Below are 15,647 nucleotides of genomic sequence, written 5' to 3'. Positions count from 1 at the left end.
GAGCACTTTGATCTCCATGTGACAAAGTCAGGACGGCCTGCTGGAGGATAAGAGACCAGGTGGAGGGAAGACCTCACAGGCGTGTTCCCAGTGACCTGCTGGTTGACTGCAGACACGTGAACAAGCCCAGACATAATCAGTGGACCTGCCCAGCAAATCTACAGACTTCAAACTTAATAATTTTAAGCTGCTATGTTTTGGGGTGGTTTGTTTGCAGCAAAATCTGACTAATGAGAACTCTTCACAAAGTGTGCTCTGAATATTTTATCAAGCTGTCCACATGGACTGAATATACATGCTGTATTGTCACCATCTTCAAAATACGTCTAAAATCACACCATTTCGCCCTGTTTCCACAACTACTGTTCGTCAAATCCACCATTGTGTGTCACCATGATACCATAATGGATTCATAAATGTTATTTCTTTTCCTGCCCTTGCCCTATGCAAGTCTGCTCTTCACCAAAAGCTAGGGAGATCCTTTTAAAGCAAAAAGATCATATCACCCCACTGCTCTAAACTTACCAATGGTTTCCCATCTCTTTCAGAGTAAAACTCGGCATTTTCTCACATTGGCTACAGGTTCAACAGTGTCTGGCCTATTCTTGGCTCCCTTATCTTATCTCCTACCCTGCTGTATTAGTCTGTTTTTACAGTGCTATAAAGAACTACCTGAGACTGGGTAATTCATTTAAAAAAAGGCTTAATTGACTCAGTTCCACATACCTGGAAACTTACCATCATGGCAAAAGGCAAAGAAGAAGCAAGGCACGTTTTACATGGCAGCAGGAGAAAGACAAAGTGAGGAGAGAACTGCCAAACACTTTTAAAACCATCAGATCTTGTGAAAACTCACTCACTATTATGAGAACAGCATGGAGGAAGCTGCTTCCATGATCCAGTCACCACCCACCAGGTCCCTACCTCAACAAAATGGGGATTACAATCAAGATGAGATTTTGGTGGGGACACAGAGTCAAACCATATTATTACACCCCTGGGGACTCCCAAATTTCATGTCCTTTTCACATTTCAAAACACAATTATGCCTTCCCAACAGTACCCCAAAATCTTAACTCACTCCAGCATTAACTCAAAAGCCCAAGTCCAAAGTCTCATCTGAGACAAGGCAAGTCCCTTCTTCCCTGAGCCTGTAAAATCAACAAGTTAGTTATGTCCAAGATACAATGGGAGTACAGGCATTGGGTAACTGTCCCCATTCCAAATGGGAAAAATTGGCCAAAACAAAGGCCTATAGGCCCCATGCAAGTCTGAAACCTGGCAGGCCACCCATTAAATCTTAAGGCACCAAAATGATCTCCATTGACTCCATGCCTCATGTCCAGGGCATGCTGACGCAGCAGGTGGTCTCCCAAGGCCTTGCACAGCCCTACCCCTGTGGCTCTGCAGGGTACAGCCCTTGTGGCTGCTTTCGTGGGCTGGCATTGAGTGCCTGTGGCTTTTCCAGGTGCACAGTGCAAGCCATTGGTGGAGCTACTATTCTGGGGTCTGGAGGATGGTGGCCCTTTTCTTATAGTTCCACTAGGCAGTGCCCCAGTGGGGACTCTGTCAGGGGACTCTGACTCCACATTTTCTCTCTGCATTTGCCCTAGTAGAGGTTCTCCATGAGCGTTCCACCCTTGCAACAGACTTTTTCCTGGACATCCAGGCATTTTCATACATCCTCCGAAATCTAGGCAGAGGCTCCCAAAGTTCAAATCTTGTCTTCTGCATACCCACAGGCCCAACACCATGTGGAAACCAGTAAGGCTTGGGCTTGCATCCTCTGAAGCAACAGCCTGAACTGTAGGTTGGCCCCATTTAGCTATGGCTGGAGAGATTGGGACACAAGGCTCCATGTCCTGAGGCTGTACAGAGTAGTGGGGCCCTGGACCCGGCCCAGGAAACCATTTATCCCTCCTAGGCCTCTGGGCTTGTGATGGAGGGGCAACCATGAACGTTTCTGACATGCCCTGGAGACATTTTTACCATTGTCTTTGTGATTAAAATTCATCTTCCTGTTACTTAGGCAAATGTCTGCAGCAGGCTTATATTTCTCCCCAGAAAATGCCTTTTTCTTTCCTACCATATAGTCAGGCTGCAAATTTTCCAAACTTTTATTCTCTGCTTCCCTTTTATATATAAGTTCAAATTTCAGATCATCTCTTTATGAAAGATATGACTGTATGCTTTCAGAAAAAGGTCACATCTTGAATGTTTTGCTGCTTAGAAATTTCTTCTGCCAGGCACCAGAAAATTATCTCTCTCAAGTTCAAAAGTTCCACAGGTCTCTAGAGCAGGGGCAAAATGCTGCCAATCTCTTTGCTAAAGCATAGGAAGAGTGACCTTTGCTCTAGTTCCCAAGAAATTCCTTGTCTCCACCTGAGACCACCTCAGCCTGGACTTCATTGTCCATATTACTATCAGCATTTTGGTCAAAACCATGCAACAAGTCTCTAGAAAGTTCCAAACTTTCCCACATCTTCTTGTCTTCTTCTGAGCCCTCAAAACTGTTCCAACCTCTGCCCATTATCCGGTTCCAAAGTTGCTTCCACGTTTATAGGTATCTTTATAGCAGTGACCCACTCCTGGTATGAATTTTCTGTATTAATTCATTTTCACACAGCTATAAAGAACTACCTAAGACTGGGCAATTTATTTTAAAAAGGTTTAATTGACTCACAGTTCCACATGGTTGGGGAGGCCTCAGGAAACTTCCAATCATGGCAGAAGGTGAAGGGGAAGGAAGGTATCTCTAACATGGTGGCAAGAGAGAGAGAGAAAGTGAGAGGGAACTGACAAACACTTTTAAAACCATCAGACCTTGTGAGAACTTACTCACTATCATGAGAACTGCATGGGGGACAGCACCCCTATAATGCAATCACCTCCCACCAGGTTCACCCTTTGATATGTGGGGATTACAATCAAGATGAGATTTGGGTGGGGAAACAGAGCCAAAGCATATCACCTCCTTACCCTTTTCTCACTGTTCTGGCTTCTTGGTCTCTTCAATGTCCCTCAAACATACTATTCAAGACTCCACATCTTCACTTGCTGTTTCTCTAGCTGGAATGTTTTTTGCCCAAGTGACCACATATCTTACTTTCTCAGCTTCTCCAGGTTTTTGCTTGAACATTTCTTTCTCACTTGGTGATTCTATGACCATCTTCTTTAAAATTTCTCATCTCCAGCAGCACTTCCTAATATACTCTCATGCTTTCTTTCTCCCCATCTGTAGCACTTACTGCCACCAAAATTGGGATGTGTATTTATTTCCCAGGGTTTTCATAACAAATTACCACAAACTTGGTAGCTTAAAGTAACAAATATATTGTCTTATAGTTCTGGAGGCCAGGAGTCCAAAATCAAAGTGTCATCAGGGCCCTCTTCCCTTGACAGCTCTAGGGGTGGATCATTGCTTGTATCTTCCAGCTTCTGGTGGCCCCAGGTATTTCTTGGCTTGTGGATGCATAACTCCAATCTCTACCTCTACCTTCACGTCCCCTTCTCTGTTTTCTCTTCTCTCTCATGTAAGGAACTTGTCATCGGACATTGCATCCACTGGGATAATCCAGGATGGTCTCAGTTTGAGGTCCTTCATTTTATTATATTTTAAAGACTCTTTCTTTTTCAAATAAGTTCACAATCACAAGTTCCACTTTGAAAGTGTGAAAATATATTTTTGGGAGCCATCATTCAACCCACTACAACATGTATGTATGTAATATGTGTGTGTGTGTGTGTGTGTGTATATATATATATATGAATTGCCAGATCATAATTGCCCTCATTACTTCTCTTTTCTTTTGATCTTGATATTCTCTTGCTCCTCTCTCTCTCTCTCATCTTCTCTTGGTTTTCCGCTTCTCCACACTCATCTCAGAGATAAGTAACAAGCTCAGTTTCAGGAATTGACAAACATTTTCATTCCATGCCATAGTGATTCTCAACTCTCCTTACAATGTATACACACACACACACAAAGGTATTATCTGCTGTCTGTTTCTGCCCACAAAGGTAACAGGTTTTAATATTTTGCTATCGTATCCCTACAGGTATGTAATAGATCCTTAATAATATATATTAGTTAAATGAATGAATAAATATAGTGAGTTAAAATATATACTGCATGTGTAATTAATATATATTTATATTTTATTTTGTGGGCTTCCTTATGAGTTTGGCTGGTGATAATCAAATCTTCAGGGCATGTTCTCTGGATAAACTAATAAAACTGACTACCAGCCTTTTATGATGCTTACCCCAACAAGATCACCAAATGCCCTAAAACTTCTAGCTTGCTTTGTGTGTCACCTTAGAAATAGCTTGTTTCTATACGAATTTAACCAGTAATCCACTATAAATTATTTTCTCTGTTGAGGCAGATTTCTACATTGGTCTGATCTCCATCCTCTGCTTTGCTGACCCTGTGCACTTCTGTATTCCTTCCACAAAGGGGAAGGAGTTCAATATTCCATCTGTTATTTGAAAAAAAAATTCAATAGAGTTCACCAAGAAACCCTACTTCTACATTCTCCCTTTCCAAGATATTCATGAGGAATAATAAAGAAATAAACTGCCCCTGAGAGTTGCAGCCTTCCAGGTTATGTATGTGGAGTCAAGTAGGTGTGGAATGGTGTGTCATTCAACCCACTACAATATGTATGTATATGATATATATTTTTGTGTGTGTGTGTGTGTGTATATATATATATATATATATATGAATTGCCAGATCATAATTGCCCTCATTACTTCTCTTTTCTTTTGATCTTGATATTCTCTTGCTCCTCTCTCTCTCTCTTATCTTCTCTTGGTTTTCCGCTTTCTCTACACTCATCTCAGAGATAAGCAACAAGCTCAGCTTCAGGAATTGACAAACATTTTCATTCCATGCCATAGTGATTCTCAACTCTCCTTACAATGTATATATATATATACACACATACACACACACATACACACAGAAAGATATTATCTGCTATCTGTTTCTGCTCACAAAGGTAACAGGTTTTAATATTTTGCTATGGTATCCCTATAGGTAGGTAATAGATCCTTAATAATATATATTAGTTAAATATATATTTTAGACAGTTCCAGAGAGCATAGCCTTCCCAATCATTTTCCCATGCAAACCCTAATCTAGTGGCAGCTTGGACTGCCCAAGATATTTAACAATCAATGTCTTTTCCATTATGGTAATTGATCCTCATAACCATTGTGTAAGAAATGCCAAGCAACTATTATTACTCCTGTTTTACACATGAAGACTCAGTGTTTCCAAAAGTATAGATGGGTTGGCCAAGGTCACACGGTGGAAAATATATGCAGGGCTAAAATTCAAGTTGTTGCCAGAGTTTTTTTTTAATCTTTCATTTCCTAATCCCTACTGAACATGTCTTTTCTTTTCTTAATGCACACATTTAATATCCCTATATGACTATGCCATTGTATTTTGATTCATTTGAAGTTTTCAGAAAATAATCTCTTTTTAGTGTGTCTAGGTTTTAAATAGAAATATATTCCTCATAACTTCTTTATTGCATCAAGGGACCAAACTACATTCCAGAAGCAAACATTAAATCCTTTCCATTTTTAAACATTGTTCTCTTTTGTACATTTATTCCCTAAAGCAATTTTATTTTTGTTTCTTTTTTCCTCTAGGACCTATAATTCACATTTTTTTTCATTTTTATTTTATTACTGTTATGCAGGTATAACAATTCATAATTCCAACTATATTCCTTTACAACTAGCTTTCATACTCGGCTTCTAAAGAAGTATGTTTTCCTCTAGGGAGAGCCCATTCGCTAGAGAAAGACCCAGGTTTGGATTCAGGGAACTGGGACTTTTGACCTCTGCTCCCCACTGTCTGTGGTTGTATGTTATTTACTTCCTTGAACATCTGTTCTGGAAGTTTATAAAATGGAACAAATAATTCTGACTAGAGTGTCTTAATTAAGAAGAAAGAGAAAGCATTCTTGAAAGTATGGTTTGTTCTTAGCTAAAAGATGTTATTAATGCAAGAAACTCTCCTGTTTAAAACTGTTACAATAAAAGAATTAAATTCCCACTAATGTTGGCCCACTATGTTGAATACAGCTTAAAAATATATCGCCCTTTGCTATTGGCAAAACTATGAACCAAGAGTGAGCAAATCTATGTACCTTCTATGGGTGTAAAGCACATTTGATCAATGAGGTTCTAGTGTGTGTGTAGAAGGTGTTAGATATATAGGTAAGGAGAGTTGAGAATCACTATGGCATGGAATGAAAATCTCTGTCAATTCCTGAAACTGACCTTGTTACTTATCTCTGAGATGAGTGTGGAGAAAGTGGAAAACCAAGAGAAGATAAAAGAAAGAAACAAGAGAATATCAAGATCAAAAGAAAAGAGAAGTAATGAGGGCAATTATTATCTGGCAATTCATATATTTGATGATATTTATTTATCATCTATTTTATGTTCATCCACTAAAGGATACATTGTGGCACCTAGAAGGGAAATATAAAATTCTATAAAAGGCAACTGTGTGAGTTATATCAGAAGACAAAACACAATTGTGTAAGGTGCAATTTACTTACAGATAAAAGAAAGCACTCTAACTAGTTTAAGCAGAAAGGCATTTAATACAGGTTAGTAAGTGCTCGCAAAAAATGTTGCAAAAACTCAAGAAGCAGTCTCTGCCACCAAAATTCACTCCCAGCACAACATCAAGAATGAGATTGTTGAGGGAGTTGCTACCTCTGTCTTAGAAAGATGGGAAATCAGGAAGCTACCATCTATTTTGTTGGCCCCAGAGCTATTAGTGTATGGCAGATCCAAAAACAGCTAACTCACCCATCACCATCTCTCTTCCTACTCAACTTGGTTATAAATTTACTCACAGTCTTAGAAACCCCATTTGGGGTCACAACCATTGAGAATTATTTTCTCTAGCTCTCTAGAAGGTGTATGGCCTTAGAGCAATGACCATATGCTCAGATGCAGACACCCAAGGGCCTGAGATTGATGTAGACATGGTGATGTCATATTAACATAGGCAATGTCCTAACTGAGTCGTTAAAGGAGAAAGGGTGGAGGAAACCATACAGGCTCCCACTCGACCTTTCTTTCTAATCAATTGCAATTGACTAGTCAGATCTGCTGGCCTGGCAATATGCCAGTTTCTTCAGAGCTTCCTTGACCTCTCGGTTTCTTAGGCAATAAATGAAAGGGTTGAGAGAAGGAGTGACAATGGCATAGAAGATGGAAATAATTTTGTTCTTGTTGAAGGCATGGATAGCTCGAGGTCGAGCATACATGAAAATAATGGCTGAATAGAAAATGGTGACCACCACAAGGTGGGAGGCACAAGTGGAGAACGCTTTCTGTTTTCCTGTGGGCATGCGTAAGATGGTGGCCAGAATGCATCCGTAGGACAGGACAGTAATAAAAAGTGGGAAAAGGAAGATGCCCAGTGCCAGGATAAAGTCCACCAACTCAGCTATGGACATGTCTGTGCAGGAAAGATTAAGTACTGGAGAGATGTCACAGAAGAAGTGGTTGATGACATTGGGACCACAGAAGCTGAGGTGGGAGATGAAGTAGATCTTCGCCAGGGAGATGCCAGAGCCAATGGCCCAGGAACCAAGAGCGAGGCGGAAGCAGAGCCCATGGCTCATTATGGTCGGGTAGTGGAGTGGGCGACAGATGGCCACATACCGGTCATAGGCCATGGCGGCCAGGAGCACACATTCTGTGCACATGAGTGCAATGAAGAAGTACAGTTGTATCATACAGAGTGTGAAAGAGATGCTGTTGTTCATAGACCAAAAACTAAACAGTAACTTGGGCACAGTCACAGAGATGTACCAAGTCTCCAAGAAGGACAGGTTGGCCAGGAAGAAGTACATAGGCTTGTGCAGTGGCCGATTTTGCTGCACCAATAGGATGATGATCACGTTTTCAGCCACTGTCAGAATATAGGCCACAAGGAATATCAGAAACATGGCTGCCCGCATACTCAAGCTCCCAGGGAATCCCACCAGAATGAACTTGGTGACTCGTGTGTGGTTCTCCAGTTCCATATTGGAGACATAGGGCTTAGGTCTCCTGGGGAGGAAAAATCATTTGATCAGACTCCTTGGTCCAGCTATATTTTTCCATCCTTGTCTTCTCTATCAGTAACAGTAACAGTTATCCTTTATTAATACATATTATAGTTCAGACCATGAACTGGGTACGTGAGGCACACAACGTAATTTAATTTCCACATAGCCGTGTGTGTGTGTGTGTATGTGTGTGTGTGTGTGTGATAATATCTGCTTTAATGATGAAGAAATCGTGTCTTGGAAAGGAATTAAGTAACTGACCAAGCTGTCACTGGTAGCAGGGCAGGAATCACATCGAAGTCTCAGTCTAAAACCCACGCTCCTTCTACTATCTTGCACCGTCTGACACTTTACAATTGCCAATTCCAAAAGACACACCTGACCTTCCTGTCTCACCACCTACCCAGAGCTCTGGAAGTTCTTCCTTACAACTCCTTTATCCTTCACATGCTATTATTTTCATCTACCATCCCTGGAGATAGAGAGTAGCTGTCATCACCTGTGAGGTACATGAGAAAGTGAGTAGCAGAGATTTGGGCTTTTCGGTATTAAAAATCCCCTGGACTTCATTCAAGTCAAAGGTCTGCCACGGATTTGCTATGACCTTGAAATCTTACCCTCTCTCAGATTCAGTTTCCTCTGTTGTCAATGTGAATATTAATATTTATTCAGCTTATGTCGTTGAGAATCAAAATCCAAATGAGTTAATGTAAATGAAATTGTATAAAAACTAATAGCAATAATCATGAAAGGGGATTTTCCCCCATATTAGAGCAGTGATGAAGGTAAGAATATGCTAACAGGAGGGAGGGGAGGAGCTGCTGTGATCCAAGGCAAAGCCGTGAGCGAAGTAAACATGGGCCTCATTCAGGGAATGTGACGTTCTTGGGTGTGAAGGTGGGGATCACTGAGTGGAGATTTTTAAAGATAAGCAAACAAAGATGGAGATGCATTATAAAATTGGAAATATTTTCTATCAAGGTTAACAGACAGAACATAACACTAAAGTAATCAGGAAAGGTCCCTCTGACCTTTGAGGAAGTGATACTGAGGCTGGGAAAGATTCTAGGGCCCCAGCTCTTTGAAGGGCTGAGGTGGGAGGGAGCTGTGCTGAAGGAGGTGCAATTGCCGTGCTGTGATGGATGGAAAAGGAGCCAAGGAAGAAGGCAGGAAGGCAGGGTCAGAAGTGCAGGACCCCAGAGGTTATAATCGGGGATCTGAACAGTGGTCGAAAAGCAGTGGGAAACAAGCAAAAGATCAAAGGTGGAATGGGACATGATATGATTTATGCAATGGAAAGATAACTCTGTCATTGCAAAATGGACTCCTTGGAGGCAAGAGTGTGAGCTGTGAGCTGTGAAACTAGTTGGAGGCTACTCAGAATAGGCCACAGTGAACTTAGATACTGTGGTTCCAGAGAAGTGGATTTAAGATACACGTTAGAAGTAGAACCTTTAACAGTAATTGGTGGGTTGGATATGGAAGGTGAGAGAAAGAAAGAAATCAAGGAGGAATCTCAAATATAGGGCTTATTACCTAGAGGTGATGCCATTTACTAAGGTAGTTAGTTAGATGGCATCATTTACTAACTATTTTACTATCTTTACTAACTGTCTTACTAACTATCACAGTTCAGAAAATCCTCTAACGATAATTTATTGAGTATTTAATAGATGCTGGGAAGTTCTTTTCATGCAATATCCCATTTAATCCACAAAACAATGTTAATTATACATTGTTATTCTAATTTCAAAGAAGACACTGTGGTTTGGCCAGATTGAATAATATTTCCAAGTTAGACAGTGATAAAATCAGAATCGTAAAGCCCAGGGCTGACTACAAAGGCATGTCCTTAGCCACTAGAGTGAAACACACTGATGAAGAATATCACATTTTGGACTCACCAGTGTATTTTACATTTAAAATTTCTGACTATTTTATGAAATGTTCTTTAACCCTGTTGAAATTTTATTATAAGCTGAGACTATTAGAGATGACCCCAAATGTTAAAAAGAAAGCAATATGACACAAGTACATATTCAGTCAGACACACATAGCAGAAATGAATGTATAGAAATGCTTGGTAAATGTATCAGAGAATAGATAATGATTGGATATGTTTTGAAATGTAAATTAGGAGCAAGAAAAGGCATTTTTGGCAGATGAACCAGAGTGAACAAAGGCACAGAGATCTGAAACAGCTTGAAATTTTCAGGAGAGCAATTTATAATTGCTACATGAGTGGGCAAATTGTGAGTGAGTAAATGAGCAGAAAAGAGATGGCTGGAGAGAGAAAGAGAGAGACTTTATTGTCACGGACCAGATCATGGAATAGTGAGGCATTTAAGAATCATCTTGAAGTATAGACAATTAGTAATCACTGTTTGTCAGCAGGATGACAATATCCTCTTATTATATTCTTGTTTTTGATGTGGGAGGGTGGGTTCGGATGGGACAAGGTTGCCAAACCAGAGATTCATAGACCCATTAAAAAGCACCCTCACAGCAGACACTTAAAGATACACACAAAGAAAAGAAAAGTCATTCTAGCTTATAACATTTGTCAAAGAAACAAAGATGGACATATTCAGCTATACTTCTTCACAAGTTACATAAGTTTTCACTTCTAGAGGAAGCTCTACAAGAAAAACAAAGAATTCCTTATTTCTCATTAACTAAGTAAAGGTGCACAGGCACTAATTATTGCATACTGGTATTTTTGTGTATCATCTTACTGCAAAATATGTAGAGCCTTTTTACTTATAATAGTTTTTACTCCATTAAGCATCCTCAAACTTGTTACCCCTCATAGCAGATTTACCCCCGGTCTAGAATCAAACATCTTTGTTTCTTATGCCTGCTGCTATGCACTTCTCCCCAATTTTGTCAGGGTTCTATACATATGTAGGTTCCAAGTAATTTGAATTTGATGCCAAAACAGCAGTAGTTTTTGTAGCCACCACCACAAACAAGTTGCCAGGAAGCTGCAGCGGTTGCAGTACAGGGATATCAGGTCATCGGGTCCATGGTAGGGATCTAAAGTTTGGGATCATAATCTGGGGCACTTATTTTTGATCCACACCAAGAGATGTCTCCAAAGTAGCAAGGGGAGCCTGCTCCCTCAGCTCACTGCATAGCTGGCTGCACTTAGATTTCGGGAGACAAGAATATTATCTGGACTGATTGCTAGGAATTGAGAGTGGATAGAACAAAGAAGCATTAAACATTTTAGAGTTTAAATGTTGCTGCACTGTAGGAGCCTGAAACAGGGCTGCCTGCATAGTGAGAAAGTAATGCTCTGAGAGGGAGCACTTACCTCGGCACAGCAGCTTCTGATAGGATGATATGTGAAAACAAAGCCTTCACCGATTCTAAAATAGGAAGAAGTAGAAGAAAAAGATGTAGGTATTGAATAGATGTGAGGAACCCACTTTTTAAGCCTAGAAAGAGCGACTGGGTACAGATTGCCCCACTGCTTTCAAGCTGAAAGCCAGGATAAGATGACAGGAGAGCCCTAGGCACCAGGACTACATCTGATGTGCCTGATGTGGCACCAGGCTGGTTCTTCCAGCACCCTAGGACCAGGGTGCCCATCACCTTCCTGGTGAACACGGCAGTGATTTTAGGCACACTGAGCTGTGAAGACCTTTGGATTCTGAGGGCTTTATAGAGTACCAAGACTTTCCCTACATGTCTGTCCAGACCCAAGAGAAAATAACCTTGACAATGGCAGCTCAGTTCTCTTGTGGGATTCAAGAGAAATTTCCGTTTGCCCATTGTGGTGATCTTAATTGTTTTATATGTTATTAGTTCTAAGAAAAAACAAAAGTCCACTTGGGACCACATACTTTGGAAAAAGCCATATTTTTTTTGACAGATGAAGAGAAAAATGTACTGCAGTTAAATATCTATGACAGACTTTCGAATATTCTTCCATCTTTGGCTTACTTGAAACAGGATGATGATGCAAGTGCTCCAAATGTGATATTGATATCCAAAGGAGACTGATATTACTACATTTTAGTAAAAGTTTAAATGATAGTTTTTGTTTTAGATACTTATGTCAACTTGTTCACTAAGTAAATTTATCATGACAGAATTTATTGTTACTTTGTCAGCTGCCCGTGGGTACCATTTAACTAATAGTTCACATTCTGGTACAAAGCTCTAGTGTACTAAAAGTCACTTCTTCTGTAGCCAGCAGAACTCTTAAGTTGCCCTCTCACAAAGAAAAGCTATCAGATTCACTGTGATTTGATGCAATGGGAGATAAAGATATTAAAAGTTATAAACAATTCAGTCTGGAGAGCCACACATGTTTATGGTAATTAAGCAAGCAGTCTTCAATACAATTTCTCTTATAGGACTGAAGTACGAAAACCAAACAGTAGCAAATAAAAATAAGGCATCTCTTTCACATCTCTGGCCTCGATTTATCTCCAAGTCTCAGAAAAACTCTGACTTGTCTAAAATGTATTATTTGATATTAATCACAATTTTTCAACATGGTTTTAAGCTGCTGTGATATGGTTGTCACTGAGGGGGACCACATTGCTCCTCCAAAGATAGAAAATGTCCATCTACTGTGAGAAGATTCTGTGAATTACTGTGACAATCATTTTTGACTCTTGGAGTCAACATTTTATACAAGCAATTCTAGAATGGAGATATTTAGCAGATAAAAATTGGCTGTATTCTAGGATATGTTGACACAATCTTATCCTAGAATTCAGCTGTACAGGCTTTCCTTGGAGTTTTTTCTTTTTCTTTTTTTTCCCCTGTACCAATTAGTTTCAGGTTGAAACCTTCTGCAGTTCCCTGTTCAGTGTACATGGGAAGCAATAAGGAAACTCTGAGAACTTGTGTGTTGTGCCTGAGGTCCCTTGGCTATCTGCTTTCTTTTTCCAGAGTCCACATATATTTTTGTTATGTCCAGTTTTTTTGTTGTTGTTGTTTGTTTTTATTGTAGGGAGCATTTGATTCTTTGTTATTGTTCTTTGTTCACCATTGGTTGACACTAGTTCTGTTTGGGGCACACCTCAACACTTTGGCCATTACAACTCGGTTTTAGCTGTCAATTGTTACTGGGCAGAGCCTGAAGGTCATTCAGAGGTGAAATGTTAGGGCCTTCACAGGCCTTTTCTGAGCATGCATTCTGCTCTGGATATGCACATGGCTTTCTTAGTTTTCTGGTATACACCTGAGTTATAAAAATCCCTTATTTTCCAATGTACCTTCTTCCCCAGCCTATTTTCTTCCCAATCTTTTCTGTCTGTTGCTTGTTCCCACTTTTATCCCTAGACCAAGACTGCTGCAACCAATACTTTTGCTTTTAACTGCATTCAGCAAATGGCACCTAGGAAGCTACCCCAGACCTGGGAAAACTCCAGTCAAGCAAAACAAAGGTAAACCCTTCCACCAGCCCTTTAGTTGGCTTCCAAATGGTTAGAAAATCGTAACCAATTTTCTTTGAGAATAAGGTTGATATTGCCGTTTCTCATGCACATTGTTAAATCTGCACCAGAAGTGTGGGCTGTTATCTTCACAGCTGACACCAATCTGGGAAGTGAGAGAGGACAGGTGGGCAATTTAAATGCCCAAAACTCTGTTACTACAATGCGGCAGCTTCTGTTTTCATTAATCTTTCTGTTGTTTGTTTTAACTTTTGGCTAGAATCCATAGTTAAACAAAAGCTAATTCTGACAGTTTTTGCCATCTTATTAGTTGTTTTTTGTTGTTGTTGTTTTTGGGGTTTTGTTTTTGTTTTTATTTTTTTGAGATGGAGTCTTGCTCTGTCGCCTAGGCTGGAGTGCAGTGGTGCAATCTCTACTCACTGCAACCCCCGCCTCCCAGGTTCAAGTGATTCTCCTGCCTCAGCCTCCTGAGTAGCTGGGATTACAGGCACCTCACCACCATGGTGGCTAATTTTTGTATTTTTAGGAGAGATGGGATTTCACCATGTCGGTCAGGCTGGTCTCGAACTCCTGACTTCGTGATCCACATGCCTCGGCCTCGCAAAGTCCTGAGATTACAGGCATGAGCCACTGTACCCGGCCTCATTAGTTGTTTTTATGGAGCTATGAAGAAATGGAATTCCTTAGTTCATTAATGATGGTTTTTTATTTGTTTGTGTATGTGTGTGTGTATATATATATTTACTTTATATATTGTCTTTGCCACTTGCAACCTTGCCAAACTCTTTTATGTCTAATGCGTGTATATATGTATGTAGAGTCTTTATGTTTTATGTATATAATAACATTGCCTGAAATTTAAAATTGTTTTATTTTGTTTCTTTCTCATTTGTATCCCTATTATTTATTTTTTCCGGACCCTATGACTTTGGCCAGGACTTTCAGTTGAAGAGAAATGATGAGCATAAACATACAGGTCACATTTTCAGTCTTAGAGGAAAATTAGTCTTTCATCATGTTAGCTGTTGTTAGCTGCAAGTTATTCGTTAGACACCATCCTTGGTTAAGGAGTATCTTATATAACTAGTCTTAGTGTCTTTGTCATTAATGAATATTGAATTATATTTACGTCTTTTCTGCATCTATTAAGATGATCAATTGGTTTTTCCTTTTAGTCTGTTGATAAACGAAGTACATTGATTTGAATTAGTTTTGGATGTTTAATCAACATTGCATTTCCTGCATAAACTCCCCATGGTCATAATCTATTATATTTTTGTAACTTGATGGACTTGATTGGCTAATATTTTATTAAGAATGTTTGTGTGTCCATGAAGGTTATTGGACTGTTATGCTTTTGTTTGTTTGTTTTGAGACAGGGTCTCGCTCTGTTGCCAGGCGGAAGTGCAGTGGCACAATCATGGCTCACTTCAGCCTCAAACTCCCAGGTTCAAGTGATCCTCCCATCTCAGCCTCCTGAGTAGCTGAAACTACAGGTGCACCCCACCACACTTGTCTAATTTTTTTGTATTTTTGTAGAGACAGGGTTTGCCATTTTGCCCAGGCTGGTCTTGAACTCCCGGGCTGAAGCAATCTGCCTGCTTTGGTCTCACAAAATGTTGGGATTATAGGTGTGAGCCACTCTGGCCGGCCTCTTTTCTTATATATGTGGTTTTGTCTTCAGGTAAATCTGGGTTCGTAAAATAATATAGTCAGTATTCTTTTCTATTTTCTGAAAGACTTGTGTAGAAGTAGTACTATATTATCTTTTTATATTTGGTAGAATTCATTAGTGGAACCATCTGGACCTGGATTTTTCCACAAGAAGATTTTTAAACATAAAATCAATTGCCTTCATAGATAGGGAGTCAGGCTACCTATTTTCTCCTATGTGGGCTTTGGCAGCTTTTGACTTTTCAGGAATTTCACTATTTCATTCAAGTTCTTTGAATTTTTGGTATAAAGCTATTAAACTATTACCTTAGTATTGTTTCTAACGTCTGCAGGATCTGGAGAGATGTGTTCTCTTTAATTGTGTGTGTCCTTATTTGTGTTTTCTGTCTTTGTTTCTTGATCAGTCTAACTAGGCATTTTTCAATGTTATTGATCTTTTCTTTTTTTTTTTTTTTTTTTTTTT

The 15,647-nt window shown here is 39.8% G+C and overlaps 1 protein-coding gene across 1 annotated transcript in view; it reads right to left on the bottom strand.

Moving 5' to 3' along the window:
* Window positions 1–7,096: 7,096 nt before the first annotated feature.
* The window catches only part of LOC112621435 (olfactory receptor 6B1), a 16,079-nt gene continuing 7,528 nt past the window's right edge, over window positions 7,097–15,647 (bottom strand). Inside the window, exon 2 of the mRNA XM_025380870.1 lies at window positions 7,097–8,097. Within this exon, the coding sequence (XP_025236655.1) occupies window positions 7,137–8,072 (936 nt within the window). The 5' untranslated portion in view covers window positions 8,073–8,097 and the 3' untranslated portion in view covers window positions 7,097–7,136. The remainder of the gene's footprint in view (window positions 8,098–15,647) is intronic.

The sequence above is a fragment of the Theropithecus gelada genome, chromosome 3 (genome assembly GCF_003255815.1).
Source record: "Theropithecus gelada isolate Dixy chromosome 3, Tgel_1.0, whole genome shotgun sequence".
NCBI classification, from domain to species: Eukaryota; Metazoa; Chordata; class Mammalia; order Primates; family Cercopithecidae; genus Theropithecus; species Theropithecus gelada.
This window is presented reverse-complemented; position numbering and strand designations above follow the sequence as displayed.